The 22,518-nt window shown below is 45.2% G+C and overlaps 1 protein-coding gene across 3 annotated transcripts in view; it reads right to left on the bottom strand.

Moving 5' to 3' along the window:
- The window catches only part of SEPTIN9 (septin 9), a 264,354-nt gene that overhangs the window by 142,579 nt on the left and 99,257 nt on the right, over positions 1–22,518 (bottom strand). Inside the window, exon 1 of one of the 3 annotated variants that reach the window (XM_048487831.1) lies at positions 1,359–1,744. The exons of the other annotated variants lie outside the window; for them this stretch is intronic. Coding sequence (XP_048343788.1) covers positions 1,359–1,413 — 55 coding nt within the window. The 5' untranslated portion in view covers positions 1,414–1,744. Of the gene's footprint in view, positions 1–1,358; positions 1,745–22,518 lie in introns of those variants that run through there. 3 annotated transcript variants of the gene reach the window in all.

Here is a 22,518-nt window from a genome sequence, read left to right as displayed (position 1 = left end):
AGACAGCATAACAAAGGGGGATGTTTCTACAATATACAACTGCTAGTGTTTCAAGGCAGCTTTTCAACTTCTTCCCCCACTCCTGCACACAGGAAACAGAGATTCGGCTATGCCTACACCAGTCAGGCCCCACCCCACAGCAAAAGAAAATACAACTGAAAACTGGAGTTAAGGATGGACTACAGCCAGCTTCTTGGTCTGACAACACAGCAGTCTCCAAAATCACCGACAGGAGCTCCCTTTTAATTTGGGCCTTCTTGAGCATTCCTATCTTGAAAAAATCAACCACGCAGAACAATCTATGGAAAGAAACACCCTTGAATCTTTCACCGACTTGTATGTAAATTTTCAGATTGGGAGAGCATCAAAATATTGTCAAAGAAGACAAACAGGGCAGAGAAGGGAGAAATTCCAGCCTCCCTTGTCTCAGCCACAACAAAACTCCACAGGCTGACAGCTACTGCTTTCCTTCTCTCTCCAGTATACTGTAGAAAAATGAAAGGCTGTCTGTTCCTCTCACCCATAGATAGAAAAGATATGCGCAGAGGCACATCACCAGAGAGGTCCAGCACCTCCTCTTGCACGCTAATGCCATTCTCTCAAGCACACCTCCATTTGTCCATCGAAAGGTAAACACAACAGATTCTCAGAAAAACAGAGAGGCAGACATACTTTCAAATATGCCCAAATGTACAGACATTCATTCCTACAGACATGTGTGAAAAGGGGAGGGATAAGAATGTGGTGGTGGTGACCAGCAAGAAAGAGAGATGGAGAGACAGCCTCGTTCACATGTTCTTCAGCTTCTCCTCTGCGAAAAATCTGACGTGTCTTACTTCACAAGGATGGTGTGCAATTTTTGTTTTTATAATGTGCTTAACAGTACCATGGCTTCCTTAAGGCAAAGGCACTTAGAGAGAGAAACAAACAGCAGGCCTGCCCCCACGTGAGCCACATCCTTCTCAGTTCTTCTGGTTATAGCAGCTGGGGCTTCTTCTGTGATGCAAAAACAAGTCAACCCATTGCAGGGAGTCTCCAGCCTGAAAAGCCCCCCCCCCCCCTTTACCTGGCCAAAACAAAACCAGGCAACTCACCAACACGAATGCCTCCCGCTGCCTGCAGCGTCCTCTGCCCGTCCTACAGCACCGTATCCAGCCAGGGAATTTGCTCTGCGAGGCAGTCCCACCAACACACAAACGCCGCCACCCCCGGGGGACTTCCTGCTTGTCCCCGGGAGGGGGGTCTTGGCTCTCGGGGCAGAGGATGGCGACACGGAAACCGGGAGCGCCCCGCTTGCAGCGGAAGGGGGGATCTGGGTGGGGGGCGCGTCTTTCCCTTCCCCCCTCCTCTTTACTTACCCTCGAAGTCGGAGATGATCCCTTCCAGGTGCGCGTTGACCGCCGGGTCGGCCATGGCCCCGCTCAGCTGGTGCTCGGCGCTTGGGAGTGGGGCCCCCAAAGTTCCCCGCCAGGTCCCGAGCGCGGCGCGCCTGTGCTGTGCGCCTTGGAACGGCCCCCGAGCAGCCAGGGAAGGGCAGGGCAGGGCGAGAGCGGGCGGGCGGGCGGGCGGCCGAGGAGCTCGCAGGCAAGAGCCCCCACCCTGCGCCCGGGCCCCTCCCGCGAACCACAGCGCGAATGAATGGAGGAAGGGGAGCGGCGGCCCTCCCCGCCCCTCGGATCTCGGCCTCCCTCCCGCGCAGTGGCTGCCTCGCACGCCCGTCAAGGCGAACCCAGCCGGTGCGGGACAACGCTGGCGAGGCGAGCCTGGTGGGGGGGCTCTGGGGTAAGGCGGCCGGCCTCCTGTCCCGGCGGGAGATCAACCCGGACAGTGGCGCCCTGCCTGTCCTCTCGGCGATGCCAGCAGCCCGGGGGAGGAGCCCTGCCTCCCGAGATGCTCGAGCCAGCCCGCGGCACCCAGGTGGCACCCACAACTCCGCCGAGGGGGACCGAAGGACTCGCTTCACCTCCCTGGCGCCTCTTTGCAGTGCCCGAGGTGGTCATAATGGCTAAGGATATGGCAGGGACGCTAAATGGTAATAATGAACTGCTTCTGGGCACACACGGAGTACCTGAGAAGCAGTAAACACAACCAGCCGCCCTCTGATATGCCTTGTATTCAAGGCAGGGAAGTCCCAAGATGAGAGGCTAAAAACCATGGTTTGTAGACTTTGCTGAAGGATGAACCCATGAAACATAGTGAGATATAAATCTATTAAATAAAAATGAATAGTCCTGGAAAGCGTTCCTCATTTCATCTATCCCTGCCATACCCTTCATCATAATTATAATTCGTAATTATTTCTGTTTTGTGGAAGGCACGTGGGAGATGCGGTGTTTACAGCTTAGCTTGGAGCTAGAGCTAAATCCAAATTCTGGCTGACAAGGCAGCACAGTTTTATTTGTCACCTAACTGTATCCTCCACCTCTGCCAAGAAACACTACATACATGGAGTCTGATAATTTTATTGCAACAACCCTGTGAGGAGGGTTAAATCAAGAGAGTTGCTCAATGTGAAGGTGAAAAGTAAATGGCACCATAAACAGGGCAAAGAAAGAAGAAGAGAGGACCCTTTTCTTGGTAAGGGAACAAACATGGGTCCTTGAACAGACGTCTTTAAGGTGGAGCTTAAGAGAGCTAGAGTCAGCCAGTGGAGCAAGTACTGCAGACTATATTAGGGCCACCCAAAAGGAGCCAGGACTGGAAGAGAAAACCTCGAGGCAGAACACAACATCTAATCTAGTCTTGCTACCCTCTTTCTATTCCCATGCTATGGCCTGATTTCCTGGTGGGTCAGCTGCAGCCTACCTTTTCCTAGCCCACCACATCACATTTTCCCCCGGTTCTAAACGTCTCCCTTGTCTTCAGTTATGCTTCGTGTTGAAGTGTCAGATGTTTAAATTTTTATTATTGTTTAATACCACAACTGCTAGTTCTTCATTATGATTCAAGCCCGCCCCCCCCCCCGCCCACCTAGGATGTTGTAATATTGTAGGTGTAATATTCATGTGGATCCCAGCAGGGCTGCCTTCTGAATCTGACAGATGTTGATTTTGTCCATTTGAAGATGTTTCAAGTGCTGCCCCGGTGTTTTTGGAATGGTGCCCAGGGTGCTGATTACCATTGGGATGACCTCACCTGTTTGTGCCATAGTCACTGAATCTCGTGGTATTTAGTGACCTTCTCATGTTCTTTTTCGATGACCCTGCTGTCACCAGATACTGCAGTGTCAACAATGGTCACTTTTCTTGACCTCGATCACTGTAATGTCCAGTGTATGACATGCCAATATTTCATCCATTTGGATTTGAAAGTCCCACAAGGGTTTGACCTTCTCATTTTCCATGACTTGTTCTGGACAATGTTCCAACCAGTTTTTAGCTGTCCTAATGTTGTAAATCTTGCATAAATTCCTGTGGATCATCTTGGTCAGTGTACTCAGTTTGGGTGATCTTTTTGCAGCAGCTGAGTACATGATCTATAGTTTCGTCAGCTTCCTTGCACAATCTGCACTTTGCATTATCTGAAGATTTTTCTATTCTGACCTTTATCGTATATGTCCTAATCGCCTGCTCTTGAGCAGCTAAAATCAGTGATTGTTTCATTTTTCAGAGTTACAGTATTATTATATTAATAGCAGTACATTAGATCTCACCCTTCTTTCCCCTTTCTCTTCCATCTCCCATCCCTTTCCTCTTTTCCTTAATTTATTTTCCTAACACTATTTTATACCCATCCATCAATATCTTGTGGCTGCCCCTGCTGGGTATCCATGGTTTCTCTGAAAGTCAAAATGGCAACATGATCAGCGCATTGTTACTGTTATTAATATTTCATGTTTTAACTATTGATATGATATTTATGTTTTTAATTGCAATAATTCTACGTTCTTAGCTGCCCTCAGCCTGGCTCTAGTCAGGAAGGGTGGGATAAAAATATAATGAATAATAGATATTTTTTAAATTGTGTGAAATTTCTAAAAATAAGATTATTTATCATTCCCTGTATTCATAAAATAACACAAATAAGACATTAATAACTCAGTACTTTCATTACCAATTGTTACAAATCTTGTATATGTGTGAGTTCTTTTGGCCCTATACCTATCTATGGCACTTTCTGCTGGTATACTGATAGTCATTCATAATAACATACTTTATTCACATTTTCAACATACTAAGAACATCTGTGAATAATTTATAAATGACCTATAAAATGTAATAAAAAAGCAGGCTTGATTTCTCTGTACTGACACAATCTTTCCACGACTGGTGAAACTTTCCATGTTTAACAGCCTATGTTTTTATTAATAGCATGACACAGAGGATTTTGGGGATGGGGTGGGATTTTTTGTTTGAACTCCTATCAGAATAGTGCCCTCAGCAGGGTTCTGTTTAATCTGTGAGGGGGAAAACTGCATCTGCACACTTTATAAAATCAAAAAGAACAACAGAGAGCTTTGCTTGCCTTGAATGTTTCAAGCTGCTTTTGGCTTTAACCTTGGAACAGCTAACCCCCAGCTTATCACAGACCATTTTTTGCAGTCCACGTCTGTTTGCAGCAAAAACGTCTTCAAACTAAGGGGGCATAATTCATGTCACCAGTATGTATCCCAAATAAGCCTAGTTATATTATTTCAACAAAATATAGACCAGGTGCTATAGATTAACAACCAGAATGACTTCTGTTGCAGTGCCGGTGTCAAGTCCTTAGTACTGACTTTCTGCTTAGTACTGACTTTCTGCCCAGGCTCCTAGTTCACACACTGAGAAGGACTTGAGTCCTTGTTTTACCAGAAAAAAGAGTATGTGGGTACAGGGGCCTAACTGCCTAAAATGGTGCCTGGGGCAAGCACAATGGCTTGCCCTGTGCCACTTGGGCAAGATGACCAGACGTCCCGCTTTTGGCGGGACAGTTCCGCCTTAAACCAATTTGTCCTGCGGGTTTTTCTTACTGTCCCGATTTTTGGAAGGCTGCCACACTGCCTTCTGGGGCGCTGCCCTTTTCCCGCCCTGTCACAGGGCGGGAAACAGGGGAGCGCCCCAGAAGGCAGTGCGGCAGCCTCCTGCACACGCGGCCGCAGGAGCGCACTGCCTTTTGAGGTGCTCCCTGGTTTCCCGCCCTGTCACAGGGTGGGAAACCAGGGAGCACCCCAAAAGGCAGCGCGCTCCTGTGGCCGCGCGCGCATGCACCCGCCCACCCTAGTCCTGCTTTAAAAAGGTGACAATCTGGTCACCTTATACTTGAGCAGGTCGTGTGGGGGTTGTGTTGGTAACCACTTCCTGCTCGCAACTGTATCACATGGAGCTCAGGACCAGGGATGCAGTTGAATGCTGAGTCAGCCAGCACAGGCTCCCCCTGTCCCGAACGCCACATGGAATTCGGAGCAAGGCAGGCCTGTTCAATGCTGGGCAAAACTTGGCTGGCTCCAGCTTTAAACTGCAGACTTAGAGCCTGGAGTTTAAATTTTGACCCAAGCCACTCTAGCCCAGGATCAAACTAAGCAGTTGGGCTGACTAGCTCCAGCTTTATAATGTTGGTTTGGCAACATGGCCCCCACATGACCTGCCGAAGTGGTGCCTGGGATTTGAGCCTTCTTGTGTCCCTCCTAGTTGTGCTGCTTTGTGGGTAAGGACAAGGGCTGCTGCAAACTCAGCTCAAACTTAACATGATCAGACTGCTCCTTTACACATGAATTGAGACCCTTTCCAGATTGCCTTGAGGTTTTTGCTTTGTACAACTTGAAAACTGTGTTGAGCAACTCTGTGTCTGCACGCACTAATCCCCCACACACAAAAATGAAAATAAAGTGGTTATGAAGGTAGTTCTTCATCATGACACAGGACCAGAGTCACACAGTTGCCTCAAAAAGGACTGTAAATGAGAATGCACATATGCAAACTGATTCAGACATTTCAGCTGCCATTACTGAACACCAAATCACACTGCCATAAGAGAATCAGGGAGACACTTCAGAAGTAAGTTGATAGAAGTGGAACATTATTGTCTTTACCAGGTAATGGCCCCATTACTATGCAGGGTTTGAAAGTTGGACAGTGAAGAAAGCTGACAGGAAGAAAGTTGATTCTTTTGAAATGTGGTATTGGAGGAGAGTTTTATGGTACCATGGACGGCCAAAAGACAAATCAGTGGGTTCTGAATCAAATCAAGCCTGAACTCTCTCTTGAAGCTAAAATGACTAAGCTGAACCTTTATAAGGACAAGTGTGGTGACCTGCCTCCCCTGCCGCTGGCAGGACCTCCAGATCCATCCCACCTATCCCTTCCCGGGCACTGTGAGGCCCATCCTCACCCCTGGAGACTGGGGTTTTATCTATGTTGGTTAGTCGTAGCCACAGGGTGTCGAGGCCCCTAGCTTTCCTTGCAACTCCTCACCTCCTCTTCCGCAGAGTACTGGGCCTACCCTGTTCCTTCCTTAAGGGATGGGCCTCTCTTTTTCCTCTGGCCTGTTGCCTCCTGCAAACTTTCTCTACTCCTTTTCTTTCTCTCCCTACCCTTGTCCTTCTCTGCCTTTTCTTCCCTCTCCTTCTCTTCTCCTTTGTCTCTCCTCCCCCCTTCTGCCCTCCCTTCCTCCCGTTTATCCCTCCGTAGCCCTCAGACCCAATTGGCTTGGCCACTGTGGGTCCCTCCCCTGGTCCTACCAGGCCACACCCCCTCCATCTTAGCCTGCACCCCTCTCTGCTGGCTGAGGCTCGGGCGTTCTCCAGAGGGCAGGGTCAGGCTGGGATACCCACCGGCTGTCTCGGCATGGCCGGATCTCCTCATGGCTCCAACTCCCGCATCCGGCTTGGTGCAGCCATTGGGCACAGTGGTGGATGTGCCCACCCCCCTGGTCCTTGGCCTCCAGGCCCACAAGGTCACCCAGTGAATCAGGGGGAGAGGAGAGTGGCCTTTGGAGTTTACACGGCCGTTGTACGGCCGTTGACCAGCTCATCAGGCATTCCCACCGGAAACTCGTCTGGGGCCAGGATTGTGTCATGGGCCGGGTTGCAGCTGCATGCCAGCCCCTGACAACACGATACTTCAGAAAAGGTAATAATGCTAGGAAAAGTTGAAGACAGCAAGAAAAAGGAAGAGACCTTACATGAGATTGAATGACTCAATAATGAAAGCCACAATCCTCAGTTTGCAAGACCTTGTTAATGACAGGAGATTTTGGAGGTCATTAATTCATAGGGTTGCCATTAAGTTGACAGTACTTAGCACACAAATAGCCAGGGTGTGAGCTGTGGGAAAGCAATATATAATCATGTATGAACAATTATTTTTTGCAAAATAGAATATGTTCAAGCTTAAGTGAAAACTTTGTCAAACATTTTAATAACGATGGTCTCAGCTTATGAGAGTTACAGGAAGTTAGTCAGGTTGGTTTTCCGTAAAACATCTAGATATAAGTCCAATAGCACCTTAAGAGACCAACAAGGTATTCTGGGCATAAGTCTTTGAGAGTCAAAAGTCAGTTCATCAGATAGTATCTGGTGTAAATGTAAATAATATTCAGCTCACATAAGATACATGATGCACTTATATATTTATTGTATACAGCTATCTCCTCCCATATTATCCAACCCATCAGTTAAAGTCAACCTCTCAGGACCTGCTCTCTGTGCCCCTGCCTTCAGAGATGACACAGGGGTGACTATAAATGGGTTTTTTCTGTCCTTGAGGCTCACATCATGACACCTATTTTACTTCTTTTAAGTGTCAGGCTTTTAATTAAGAGGTTTATCTTACCATTTTTAAAAATTGTCTGCTTCTGTTTTATGATGTATTGACTTGTGTTTAATGGCTTGTACTATAATATTGTGGTTTTTCAATGTCAAGCTGCTTCAATAAGGACTCGGGAGAAGTGATATGCAAAAAATTTAAACAAAGAATTCATACATAAATTTTATTAAGACCTAAAATATCTCATTCAAGTCAGTGCATGAATCAGAGACTGATCAGGCTTTTCTGAAGGAATATAAAGTTAATACAGGAATACAACAATCCAGCTTTTTATAGGGAACTAGGATGACTTATGTCCAGCAATCATAATAGAGCAGCTCGCATTATCAAGATTATAGAACATCACAGCCTAAAAGCAGAAATGCACACAATGCCTCTCAGAGGGGAAAACTGTGCAATAGATACCAGTTAACAGTTCTGGGTACACAGGCTGCCACTTATAAACATACCCAGCAGTTTGAAAACTAACAATCCTTGTCACAATAAAGAATTAATATGGTTCTCTTTTCCCCCTCTTTTTTCAGTTGCAGCCTAAACCAGGGGACCAGGAGGAGCTGCCTCATGTTTAAGGGTATCCCCTCAGTTTTATGCTTTTGGTGGCTGTTGAAATGCAATCTAGTTATGAACATTAACAACAATAGACCCCACTAAAATATTTTCACAGAATTGATACTAGGTGAGTTTAATGAGCAGATGTACAGTGTCATCCTTAACAGTTACAGCCTTCTCAGCCTATTGACTTCAGCGGACATAGAAACAGAGGCGTAGCAAGGGGGAAAGCGCCCGGTGCACCTGTGCGTCCTCCACCCCGGAACGTCCCCGCCACCCCCCACAGGGGTGCATGCCCAGTGCGTCATGCCCCCCTTCCCCTTGGAGCTATGCCTCTGCATAGAAGAGTTTAACTCAGTTGAGGATGGCCCTGGTAACTTGATGCCATTTGAGTCCCTCTTCCATTGGTGTATCTATGGAGGAGCAAGGAGGTCATTTGACCCAGGTGCAATGTACCTGTGTTATTGGGGGGTGAATTTTGACTCCCACCCAGCCCCCACATGCTCTCCCCATACCCAGCTCCCAGCCAAACTCCCCACCCCATCAAACTCCTCCCCCTGCTGCCCCCACAACCATCTTCAAAATAAACAAAACTTTTTTTCCTCTGAGCAGCCAGCGAGCCCAGGTGTTTGCCAGCCGGTGCTGCTCAGATGGAGTGGAGGAAAAGAGTTGTTGGGTGGTGTGGTGCCAGGGGGGAGTTTGGCAGGGACTGGGCAGGTACCCTGGGCTTGCCCTGAGCAAAGTTTTATGGCAGTATGCCTTTTGCTCTGCTTGTGAACTCTCTTGTAGGCAATATAGGGAGGCACCAGGACTCTAAGGAGAGGGTGAGGGTGGCAGATGGGCAGAGAAGGGGCAATGGCGGGAGGGAAAGGAGGATCAATTGCTTAGAAGAGATGGCTCATTCTGCAGTGTGCACACATGTTCCTCTAATTAGGCTGCTAGGAAGTGGGGGAGCCTCAATTGTCCTCCAGAGATGGCTAGTTGTACAGTGTACATGCTCCTTTCCCCAGATTAGACTGCTGCTAGAAGATGGGAAAGGCTCAGCTGGACAGGAGAGATGGCAAGCAGACGAGGGGGAGCTAAAGGTTCAAAGATATCAAATTATATGCAGAGTGCCCCAGATAACCTTCCTTGGCCTTGCTAATCTTCCTCCCTCTCTGGCCAAAGCACTCTGTTTTTCCACTTCCACTGGTTCCTTGTCTTCTCACCCCAACCCCTTCAAGGACCATGGATTGAGAGTGGCTGTGATAGGCTTTGGACACATAAGACTCTGGGGGAGTGGGTTAGGGTGCATTATAAACACTCATGCGGGGAGAAGAGTTTGGTGACCATGAATGGTTTAGAATGCCTGATGCACCCCCTCCTTCCCACCCTACCCCCTGCCTTGTGCTCTGCTAAGCTGCTGCAAGATCTGGAGCAGCCTGGAATCAAATGGGGTGGAGGGGGAGAGGATGGGCCCCACCCCCACTTAAAAATGTTACGTTGTGCTTGGTTTCACCAAAGGCCACGATTAGATCTGCCCCCTCATCTTATAGAACCTTGGGAAAGGAGTGGGGGAGACAAGAACAGCAGACGAAAGTGAAATAACTTCAGTTTACCGCAGTCATTTTAGCTTCTAATGGCATAATTACCAGATAAAGATTTTCTTGCACTGTACTTTATCAGGCTGGGAAGGAGTGTGAGTAATATTCAGTGTTTTCCATGTGTGTTATATATTTCTAAAATTTACTGACATTTACTTTTTAAAGTGGCTATGAGCTCGTTTGACCTGTTTTGACCATCAGTGAATATCAAAAATCTATACCAATTTAAAGAAATATTGGGGGAGCAGGGGCAATAAAAGAGTACTTGCATGTTTGAAGTACTGAACAGTTATTTTAGAATTTGTATTTATTAGCACATCTGACTGATTTCCATAGTTTTTCCCTAGATGTGGGAACATGCATAGGATTCTAGTAGCACATCTGACTGATTTCCATAGTGGAGGGTTAAATTAATCATTAACTTTAGTTAGATGGTTCATTTAGTTGCTCTGTTTTATTTTTTAAGGACTGCAGCATACAGAAAAACAGTCACTACACCACCAAGAATCCTTGTTCTCCCTAAATATAAGGGAAAAGGAAGTGAAGTCAGTGCAAGGAAATCAAGCCTACTTTCTCTGTATGTTTATTTGGGAAACTGACACCCCTTTTTGCAAAAACTGGGAGAAAGAAAGGAAAGAAAGGAAAAATGTCACATCGGCCGTTTCTACACGGGCATTTAATGGCGGCCTGGATACGGCAAAAACGCCGTCTCCAGGCCGCCATTCGCACAGGGGGCGCAGCTGCATCGCCACAGCTTGAAGCGGCGCTTTCCCCAGAGCCGGAAGCGCTTCTTGCGCAGAAACATACTCAGCCGCTGCCGAAAGCAAAGCGGCAGCGTTTCTTCGGTGATCGCCTCCCCACCCGGCACTTACCTTGTCCCGGAGCCTTTCCGACGTTACGCGCTGGCGTCGCGAGATTACGCTTCTGGCCTTCGCCTTCGCTGGAGCAGGCGCGCAGGGAGTTGGGCGTGTCCCCAGCAGGCCTTTCAGCGACGCGCTTCGGCAGGTCTGCCCGGGACATTACGCCGAAAGTCAAGCCGGGCGCTTGGCGTCTCGCGCTGCGCCGGCTGCCCGGCTCTTTCCAGGACCGTCCGTGCAGACAGTCCCAGCGTTGTCGGGTTGGGGTCGGAAACGCCGACCCGGCCGCTTCCGCATTTGTGTGGAAACGGCCATCCTTTATAGCCTGGATTAGGAATGAGAGAATGTTGTATGGCTATTTTTTTCTCAACAGACAATTCATTCATTCTGTGTCCATCTCAATGTGTCCTTTTAAAAATGCCACCTCATTTGCAATGTTTAATAGATTAACTAGGTATAAACACCAGGGAAATCACAAGAAGACCTGTAGTTTTAGCTTAGAAAGTATTACCCACATCATTGCCACTGGTTGCTACCTTCTCACTGGCCTTCATGATATTCTTCACTCATACACCTCCCCCCTCTTCCTGCAGGTCATGGAGTCCAGTTTTTAACATTGAGATAACTGACAATATTCGGCTTCTCTTGATTTAAAGAACTCCCCTGATAGTTTCAGATACCCAAAACATTGTAGTGCACCAATAAATGCTATATGACGCAAGAAATACAAAGACTGCAGCTGCATTGGCCATGTTCCAAATGCACATGCAGGCAGCATCTTTGGAAAGCCAAACTAGATCACTGTGCATTGCCATTTTTTCCAGACTGTGCCAGCCCACTGTCTTTCCCTTTTAGATTCTTCACTACTACCTCCCCAGGGGAGAGAAGCAAAGCACCATGGGAAAGCATGCCACGAACAACAGCACTGCAGGCACACTCATTTACAGTAAATATCTGCTATTCACTGACAGACAGTGCCAAATGAGCTGGTAGGGTTCTTATGGGTTTTTTTAATGCCTCCTCATAGAAAAGTTCTTTGCTTGTAGCAAATTACTGAATCAGGAAAAAGACTGTGCTAAACTTTTTTTTCCTGTATGTACTAGTTTGCTACAGGGAATTCTTCACATGTGGAGCATTTGAAAAAAGCAGTCCCTTCCCCGTAGGCTGAGGCAGTAATGCCTAACTCCTCTGCTATCTCACTTTACCATCTCATTCTTTGCATCCTGCAGAATGACTCTAAATGGCTATGGTGGTTGCCTTTAGGAATAAAAGGTTAGTTGTGAATATGGAGAGAAAAAGGTGATGAAAAATGGTATGTTTTTCTAACTGTTGCCAGTGATTGGCCGGTGACATCACCGCTAATCTGGCATCTTCACATCTGCCCTGCAGCTTCTGCATTACTTTGCTTCCTTGCAGACATTGCTCTCGCTAACCTGAGAAGACAGCCAAAGCCTCAGTCAGTACAAGCTTGCTTACATGTGAACTGTCAGAATGGATCTGCATCTTCTGAGAGCAAATCAGTGCAAATCAGTGCAAATCGAAGAGTAAGCTCCACAGAAATCAAAACACGTCTCTTCAATGTACCAATATTCATTCAAATCTAAGCAACCGACAACGCAATTCTAAGCACCCTTATTTATCTACAATATTTTTATGCCACCTTTCCACCTGATCAAGATCCACAAGGTAGTAAGCGTTAAAGAAAGAATTAAAACATTTAAACCAAAGCAGGCAATCAAAGCAGTGGGTCTGATGATGACCAGAGTGCAGAAGGCAGTCCTTAGGGTATGTCGGCCCCACGCCATACAAAGCTTTGAAGTTTAATACCAGCCCCTCGAATTAAGCCTGGAAGCCAGTGTAGATGGAACAAGATTGGAATGATATAGTGCCTATAACCCACTCCACTCAACACTATGGCTGCAGCCTTCTGTACAGGACAACATAGAGGGCATTGCAGTAGTCAAGGGCAGCCACCCATAGAGTAAACTGCAGTAGTCTAATCTAGATGTTACCAGCGCATGAATCATAGAGGCAAAATCTTTTTGTCCAAGAAGGGTCACAGCTGGCTCACTAACCAAAGTTGGGGGAAAACACCCTTGGTCCCTGCTGCCACCTGTTTTTCCAGCCAGGAGCCTGGATCCAGGTGCACTGTCAAGCTACAAACCTGCTCTGTTGGAGTAGTGCAACTCTGTCCAGAACAGGGGAAAAGCATTTCTTGTATCAAACCATCCTCCTTTCAACCATCCCAAAACTGCCTCCAAGCACTTGTTCTCAGATTCCACAGCCTTCCTGGGAGTGCAAGTTAGAGCTGAATGGCTTCTACATATTGTTTACCAAAGTCCATGGTCTTAGACTTCAAAAACCCACTTGCACTGACTTGGAGCTGTTTTCTCAGGCTAACAACCTATCTAATAGGGTGGGTGTGAGGATAAAATTAAGAAAGAGAGTTGGTGGGGAAAGAGTCATGTATGCTGCCCCTTGCTGTCCAGAGGGAGGGATCTCGATGTGATGGATGGACAGAAGCACCTGCTCATCTAGGTATTTATAAAACTGCAGTATCAACTGACTTTATTGTGGAGTCAATCACTGTAAGAGTGAGAAGGAGAAAAAAAGTTTTTACTCCAAATTTCCTGGCTCAGAATGCTGAAGAAAAAGTCTGAAGGAAGAAAGTCTGTCCATTTGGAAGGGGTGGGAGGGAAATAAGACACAAAATCAAATTTGAGCCTCTTAGAGTATTTGTGTTTTGTGTGTTTGCTGTCAATGCTGGAGAAAATGTGATGGAAAATGCAATTGTATATGCTAGTCAGTATAGTTCCTGCAATTACACTGAAGAATTCAGCAGCATGTTGCCTCTCTTATGAAAACGTACCACGTCATTACTTCTGAAGAACTGGGGATACATTCTTAGCTAGCTCGTAATTAATTTTCAATTATGTACAAAGCATTTTCTAACCACATGATTCTCTGGTGTCTACATGTGACTGTATTTCACTCCCAGGGTTCTGAACCCTTCATAAATAAGGAATGCAAGCAGAAATTCAGATCACATTAAGGTAATTCCAGAGACAGATAATTTTGCCTGAAGCAGAAAGTGAACTCAAGTGAACTGGTGAGGAAGGTTTAAAGGGAAAAAATAGAACTGTGTAGCCAGGATCAGTCTAAAGACAGTTTAGCCCAATGTTACACAAAGTATGCCTGCTTGAACAAAGTTAGAGTGGCAAAGCTTCATATTGTTTGGGGAGTTGGCACAAGAGTGCAGAAATTAGGGAGGAACTGACAGCATTTCCCTTTAAGAAAAACTCTAATGATAAACCCCTGTTTGAACTTGGTGGAAGGTACAGTGTTACAGAGTCGTACTCTTTTACACTAACTGAAATCAGTGGGCTTAGAAGGGTGTAACACTGCTTAGGACTCCACTGTTAATGGCTAGCTGAGGGGTCAATGAGCTCTAGAGAGACAACTCCCAAGGAGGAAGCTCATGCACAGGGCACTTGGTCTGAAGGAGGAAGACTGGTGAACCAGTTGTGTTTGTTCCTTAGGCTCCTTCCGCACATGCAGAATAATGCACTTTCAAACTGCTTTCAACGCTCTTTGAAGCTGTGTGGAATAGCAAAATCCACTTGCAAACAGTTGTGAAAGTGGTTTGAAAATGCATTATTCTGCGTGTGCAGAAGGGGCCTTAAAGTCTTGCAAGCAGAACATTGATTTTTGACTGCAATAATCTGGAAGGAAATATTCTTCTCCCTGCCCACATCCTGGATTGCTTTCTGTCACAGAAGAAGAAGATTGCTTTCTGTCACAGAAGAAGACCAACATGGCAAATGCAACAATTAGGGTTCATAGCATGCTTTGATTTAGGAGAAATGAACCAGACGGAGAAGAAGAGGAGGAATTTGGATTTATGCACCACTTTTCTCAACCATAAGAAGTGTTGAAGAAGCATGCAAACTCCTTCCCTTCCTCTCTCCACAACAGACACCTTTTGAGGTAGGTGGGGCTGAGAGAGTTCAAAGAGAACTGTAACTAGACCAGGGTCATCCAGCAGGCTGCATGTGGAGAAGTGAGGAATCAAGCCCAGTTCTCCAGATAAGAGTCAACCACTACACCACAGCCCACCACAGCAGGGGTGGGGTGAGGGAAGAAGAATGATAAATGAAGGGCCATGGCAGCCACATTTTCTATGCTAAGCTCCTGTGTAAATTAATTCCACTTGTCAGTGACTTCCCTATTTACAAAAACTGAACAATTTGCATTTAATGAAGCTGTTATTGACTGGGCAGATCTTAAACTGCCAGCCCAAGCAAGACTACAGTTCCTTTTATTGCGTGTGATGAAAAGCTGTGGAACCAGAACCATCCTGATGGACAGCCAGTCAGCTCAACATCACTGAACTGCGTGACCTCAGAGGACCTGCTTGGCATATCCAGTGTAGAGAAATGTGCAGATATGCACAAGACTAAACTTTAATTACTATAAGCTTCTTTGTATACAAATAGAATATAAAAAGTTGTGAATCCACAGAATTAGTTGATTAGTAGTTCTAGAGAAAGAGGGACAGTACTTCAGGCAATTCTGAGAGGCCAATGCTTTGTGATCAATTTGACCTATAACGTGAAATGAGGAGATCTTCTGTTTCCAAGCTTAGACAGGGAGGACTAGAAGAGCAAGTTCCCTGCTGAGCCTCAAGGTGAAATGGATGTTGTATGGATTAAACAGGCAGTTTCCAAAAGTATACAACCCCAGGCTGAACAAAACATTGACAAAGCTTAAAGACGAACTGTACATCCATTCCTCATCACTTAATGGCTTTAGCATAAAGACATAGCACAGGGGCTTCCTGCCCTCCAGGATTTTTCACCTAGGATTCAGCCAACTCCTGCTCCACTTTTCCCTTGTGAGTGAAAGGCATTCCTTGCTGATACAAGAAACATGGGTGGGTGAAGTGAAAATGGTACAGGAACTAGCTCCCACAGAAACAGGATAGCCTAGTTTTTGACATTTTCACCAGATCCTTGTTATATGGCATGGAAGAGAAACAGATGCAACGAAGCCTCCAAGTCCAGCCAAATGGGCCTCATTTTCAGTGACATTGAAGTTGTTGCTGGGGTGGGACGTGGGAAGAAGAGAAAATAAACTTTCCATATCAGAAAAAAAAGAAGGCTACTGGGGGCTTGCAGGCAGTAATTCCAGCTGCTGTCCCTCCTCCCACACACCCATTTGCATTTTATATTCACACAGAGGCAAATTCTGGTCCTTTCTATGCTACCCTGCTTCTGTATGTATAGGACAACCTTCTCCCCATACTCTTTTCTTTCTCTCTTACACACACACTTGTCAAGTTCATTGCATAAATGACCCCATGCCAATGTTTAATGATGCACAAACTCACACGTCCGCTATTCTTATGTGTGGGCTGAGAACATAACTCAGCTCAACATGAAGATGATGTTTTTAACACACTAACACAAATATCCAGAATATACCAGTAGGTTTGTCCGGAGAAAACGGTTGAAATCAGTTGAAACTCATCACCATTTTTAAAAACTCAGGAAATTTCCAGGCAAGAATGTGAAAAAAAATAATGATGGGGGGGCGGGGGCATTTCCTTTTCACTGTATTCCTCCTGATTATTTTATGTGGTGTGTGTCATATTGGGAAGTTCTCACCATCCTAAAGGCTCCACCCAGAATACCCATGACAACTGAAAGGACTGTGCAAATAAACTTCTGAAGATCTACAACTCTAACTGTACAATCCAAAGGGTGGGGAGCTAAAGCTGCATTGGAAGTGCTGGGAGCCCTAAGCCAACGTCCATGCTCACTGTGCTCCAGGAACGTTCTTGGAGGTGGAGCCGACATCAGTTGGCTTTCAGTGGACTTTCAGGCCGGGAACACCCCTTCCCAGTGGCGCAGACTTACACCACAAAAAGTGGGGCATAAGTCACTTTATGTTAACGGCTTTCCTAGGGGAGTAAAGGTTTTCCCCTTCTCCTCCAGTGTTCATGTCGCCAATTTTAAAGGCAGCATGGCAGCTTTGTCCCCACTCTTTGGATTGGGCTGCCTGTGCAGCTACTTAGGGATTATGGTGTCAATCTTAAAAAACATTTTCCCGGGAGTGGGCCCCACTGAATTACATAGGACATAGTTCTGAACAGACCTCAGATTGTTTACAGTTTGACACCCCATTTAAGCTGGACTGTTTGGAAGTCAGACAAATTATGGCCTATTGACATGAGATGGTTGTTCCTATGAAGGCGGCAGTAACTACTCCACATGGCTCCCTGTGAAACAAACTGATTATGTGTTGTGGAACACCATGTGGATCAGGGTCATTTTGCACATGACACCTGAGATGTCAACAAAGAAAGAGAGAAAGGTTTACTGTAGCTGGAGAGAAACACTCATTTGGAATGGTAAGTAACGGTATGCAGCCTCTAAAGAAATTATTTACATTCGTAGCCATAGAGTGGCCATAATATATAACTGAATCAGCATAAATCAAATTCAAAATACCTTTGGCCATTCCCCTCTACGCAAACAGAACTGCTTTGCCTGCCACCACTGTTCTGAAGCCTGGTGACATAACACAAAAGATATCTACCTACTTTCTATGGTCAAGCATGAGAGAACAGGAGACACCAACTCTGGAAGCCCCACTGCAATTTGTTCTGGGCCAGTTCAATTATTTGCAGAAGTACAAGAGCTGATAGGAGCGATTTCTACACACACATACACACGGCTTCCTCCACAAGAGGTGGGTGGCACACACAGCACATTTCCACTGCATTTTCTTTGGAAGGGAAAATTGCTAACAGAAAGCAAAAGAAAGGGAGGAGAGGAGTGAAAGGAAGAGGAAAACAATTAAGACCTTCCTGTTTCCCTTCTCAGTGGTGGGAGGAAAGTGTGTCCCTGGGTTGGATGTTGAAAACTGTTTCAGATATATGTTGAAAGGGGTGTCTGTTTAACTGAGGAATGACTGGAAATACGTCCTTGTAATGAGGGAGAAATGAATAGTGGGACTAAAATGGAAATACAGAACAGAAGACAGGGGCGTACGGCAAAAAGGTCTTATAGCTGTGAAACAGGAAGCAATTGGAAAGGAGAAATGTTAAGTGGACATTCCATGCAACCAGCTCTTCGTAATAAAATGGGTGTAAGCAAGGAGATCATTCCCACCAGCATTTTACAGATGAAAAGAGAGATAGATAGTGCAACCTGATTTTGATATCAAGGATCACTGCTCCAGATCTCCCTCCCCCACCCCCCACTACTAGTACTAAAGTTCTGGCCTGCATGTTGTATTAGTTTTCTCTGCCTATTACTCCCCTGCTCCCTGGATTTAAAAGCCAAAAGCCAAGAAGGTACTCATTCACAAATAGCTAGGTAGCTTAGATAGCTTAGATAGATTGATTAGATAGAAGAGATAGACAGATAGAAGAGTTGGTTTTGTACCCCACTTTTCTCAATCAAAAGGAGTCTCAAAGCGGTTTACTAACTCTTCCCACAGCAGACACCTTGTGAGGTAGGTGGGACTGAAAGAGTTTTCAGAAGACTGTGACTAGCCCAAGGTCACTTAATGTGGAGGCATGGGGAAACAAACATTCTTCACCAGATTAGAGTCTGCCATTCATGTGGAAGAGGGGAGAATCAAATCTGATTCTCCAGGTTAGAATCCTCTGCTCTTAAGCACTACACCACACTGGCTCAGACAGACAGACAGACAGACAGACAGACAAAGAGAGAGAGGGGGGGACTGGGTGTTCATTTCAAAATAACTTCTGTGTTATATAAAGTGGCAGATTATACTATATGTTGCGCTACATAGTACTTTACCATCAATGCGCATGCAATGACGGGATGATTCAATCACCCACACTGAGATCCTGAGGAGAGTGCTAAGCTATGTTGAATGATAGTTCAAGCAACTCATATAAAACATTTTGGCCAGTCATCCTCAAAAGATAAACATAGGGGCAACTGTCATGCCCAGTTATGTACCGGGGCTGATCATAATGCCCCTCCTGGCAGGATGTGGGTATGGTAGTTTGTGTTCCACCCTCCCACCTCAAATGCAGTCCTGGGAATCCACAATCTGTTGTTTTCATTGTTTAACTATTATTGGAATGGTGGGCCTTTTGGTAGAGCAGGGGCCCCAGGAAGTGCCTGACCTTGGCACCTTCCTAGATGCAGGGTAGCTATTCCAACAAACCTGAAAATTACACCATTTTCTAGAACAACTAATCAAATGGCTTCTTGTTTCTTGATGAATGGGGTTAACATTGGTTGGTTGTTAAAGATTCTGAAGGCCCTGAAGCTACATGTCTGGGTAAACCCTGGATTACTTTACTCCACGAATATTGATTAAATTTGTGGTTGGCTCTAGAGCTGCCAAATATATTAGTTTGAAGCTTGAGATACACAAGTGATTGCTCTAAGTTTTTTGTGGATTTGTGACCTAATTGACATTTTGATCTCTAGTGAACACACAACAGCTCTTGCTAACTGTCAGAACCTCCTTTAACCAGACAATCGAAACACTTGTTGATGGACAAAGATTTCTTTATTGCAGGTAAGATAAGTCCCGAACAGTGCCAAGACGTCTCTGTTGGTCCAGCAGAGACTTTGATACCATAAAGCAAACAGCAAACCCTTTCCCCTGCTCACCGTACAAATTCACAGCTGCACTACAGACTGAGGTATGTGGCCTTCAGTAACTAGCAGAAAAGATAAGGAGCCAAGAAGCACCAGAATAATACTTTCACATAGCAGATTCACACAGACCAGAGCTCCCTTCCCCCAACATCCAGGACAACCTGACACTAACATACCATTTGATTAAAATGGGCTTGTTCTGGAGGAAATCCCTGTGCACTGGTACTGAGCATATAGGCATTGGTTTCAGGATCAGTTCCTCGCCCTCGCTGAAACCACTTTGGTTTCTCAAAAGCTCTAAAACCCATTACTTTAGCTTTGCCACTGTACAAGCCATGTTTGGTCTGCTACAGGAAATGTATTTAGCTATAGTTAATATATTCTATACTACTTTCCCTTAAAAGCTGAAAGCAGTGTATAAATATATGCAATCCCATATACAATTCATAATCAAAGCACCATTAGGTACTAAAAACTAGCATGAAACCTTGTTTTGAACAAAAAAGTACCCTTGGAAATTAAGACACGTCATTCATTTACATCAGTTTATGCTTGATATGTGGGGAATCTCTTATTCTGATAAGGAAAATGTGAGCAAGAGCTTATCCAAATGAAGCTAGGAATTCTGTGTTGCCACAAGGGTTTCATTTTGTGATTGCCTGTACAATGCATATTTCTGTGTATTTACTGGTTTGATCCTGTTTTGCAAATACATGGTTTTTAGCAATTCTAGATTGGAAAATATCTCTGAACTGTTAAAACTATCGGCATCCACTCTGGAAGAAGTAGTTATTCCTCTCATCAGTAAGCAACTTAGCAGACACTCCTAGCTCCACATTCATTTACTTTATTACAAGGAGGAAAATTACTTAATCATTCCTGAGATGGAAATGGTAAATCAGAGATGAGACTAAAAAGGTATTCAAGTTAGCAAGAATTTTGGGGACACAGCAAAGAGGAAAAATTATGACTTGGAAGAAATTTGTTTCTAGACTTTTTCAAACAAGACCTAAGAGCAAATATCAGAATTGCTGGGGGTGGTTTGTAGTTCATGCCATTAATAGTAATAACTGTTCAAAACGTGAAGCGGGAAAGGTCATAAAAGTAAGCCAATCTACCCTTCTTTCTTAGAAAGGGAAATCTTGTAACACCCTAGATGCCCATCCAGCCTCTCCTTAAAATATGGCTGCAAGTAACATCTTGTAATTTTCCTGGGCAATATATTCTGTTGTTTAACTATGTGGTTGTTCTACACAACAAATCTGAACCAGTTTCAAATTAGCAGCATCTTGGCCTATGATGTGGACCTCATTTTTGATTAGCACTTTTCTCTTGGCTCTTGATTTGTACGTTTCTTTCTCTGTCTCACTCATTCTCACCTGCACATGTCCTTCATCAAAGGCTACTTTGACAATTAACCCTGTCAACAGCGCCAGTCTCAGGTCTTGGAGGAGCTTTTCACCCTTCGAGCTTTTCACTTAAGTCTACAACATATAACAACTCTCTTTTCTGCTTTTTCATAGCGTCAACAATCTACAGAATGCCGTCACTCATTCCTTTTTCTAACAATATAGGATGACTGAATTTTTGTACAGTTCATAAATGTTTAAGCATAATTTCTGTTTCTGATCTCCCATGATGCTGCACAGATAGCATAAAATCACAGAAAAACAGAATGCTAATGGGAAACAACTGTATTAAGGCTGTCACTTGAAACGTTGGATTCAGTCCGCTCAGTTGGGTTCCAATCATAAAGTAGATTTGTGTTTGCTTACTTACCTGGCACCTTCCCCAGACTGGGCTCAGAAAAGCTCAGCTGGAAGCTTGGAGTGAAATTCAAAAGATACAGCAGTGCCTGATTCACGGCACTAATTAGAAAGCAGAAGAACACCTTGATTGGCAGTTGTTAGCTGTTCAGTGCTACGTCCTCAACTATAACTAGCCCAAGGTCATCCAGCAGGCTGCATGTGATGAAGTGGGGAATCAAAGGTTCTCTATATAAGAGTCCACCACTGTTAACACTGCACTACTAGATCATACTCCAGATCCCAGACTCAACCATTTCCACTTCCTTTGAAAATTGAAGTTTTAAGCTTCACTCTGTCTTTGCTCTCTACATGCTACTACAGTTAGTTCACTGGAGCTAAATTGCTGCCGTGTTCATTCATTTTTTTTAATGCCAAGTACCAGAAAGACACCTTCTTCTGCCAAAGCTGGGGCCTAGTAAAGGCTTACTCCCTATTTCCTGTAAAGCTCAAGAAATTTCTTAAGCTCTAGTTCTTCTACTGTTTTTTTTAAAATGCTCAAGACTTTGCCGTGAAGGAAAGCAGGAAATCCACACCTCGACATTTGACAAAGGAAAGAACGTACATGTTGGTTAAAGGGCCATCACCTAGTTTTTGAGCCTCTGGGCCACTTTGAAATTCTAACAGAAACTGGTAGATGCAACCACACAATGCCTTATGGAGGAAACAGACCTACACACAGAGGAAGTCCAAGAGTAAGAGAAAATGTTTTAAAATGCACTGGGAAAGAGCAATGAGAGAGAGGAAAACAAACACTGTCATGGCAAATCCCACTGAAACAATGTCTCCCTGAGCCCGACTTCAGTTGGGAAGGGCAGAGTATAAATGTAATAAAATAACAACAACAATAATAATTTAATTTTAACGTGCATAGCCAATCAAATCCTCAGTGGCTAATCAGAAGCCCTGTTAGGCAGCAGCCTCCCCCACTTTCTAGAAACATTTGGTGGGGGCCAAGAAAGGTGTTGGTGAGAGCCATGGCATTTCTAGGCACTATGTTGGGGTCCTTGACCTACTTGATGTATACAATTGCTAAGTTTCCACGTTGGGTGATTCCATGTTGGGTAAATACGCTGGGAGAGATACGGGAGCCTAAGGAGTGTGGAGTTTGGGAAGGAGCGGGAGCTCAGCAGAGATGTGATGCTGCACCAACCATCCTTCAAAGATGCCACATCTTCCTGGGGAATTCCAGGAGAAATCCAGTCTCCACCGGGAGTTTGGCAAACTTATTTATGTAAAAATCCATCTCACTCATGGCTGAGACAAAACCTGCAAAGCTGCCCGAGATGTTTGGATATGGTGCCTGGAGTCAAGAACTGTGCTCTCTT

Source organism: Sphaerodactylus townsendi, linkage group LG03, assembly GCF_021028975.2.
Source record: "Sphaerodactylus townsendi isolate TG3544 linkage group LG03, MPM_Stown_v2.3, whole genome shotgun sequence".
Lineage (NCBI taxonomy): Eukaryota > Metazoa > Chordata > Lepidosauria > Squamata > Sphaerodactylidae > Sphaerodactylus > Sphaerodactylus townsendi.
Note: the sequence above shows the minus strand (reverse complement) of the source record. Positions and strands in the feature narration are given on the sequence as shown.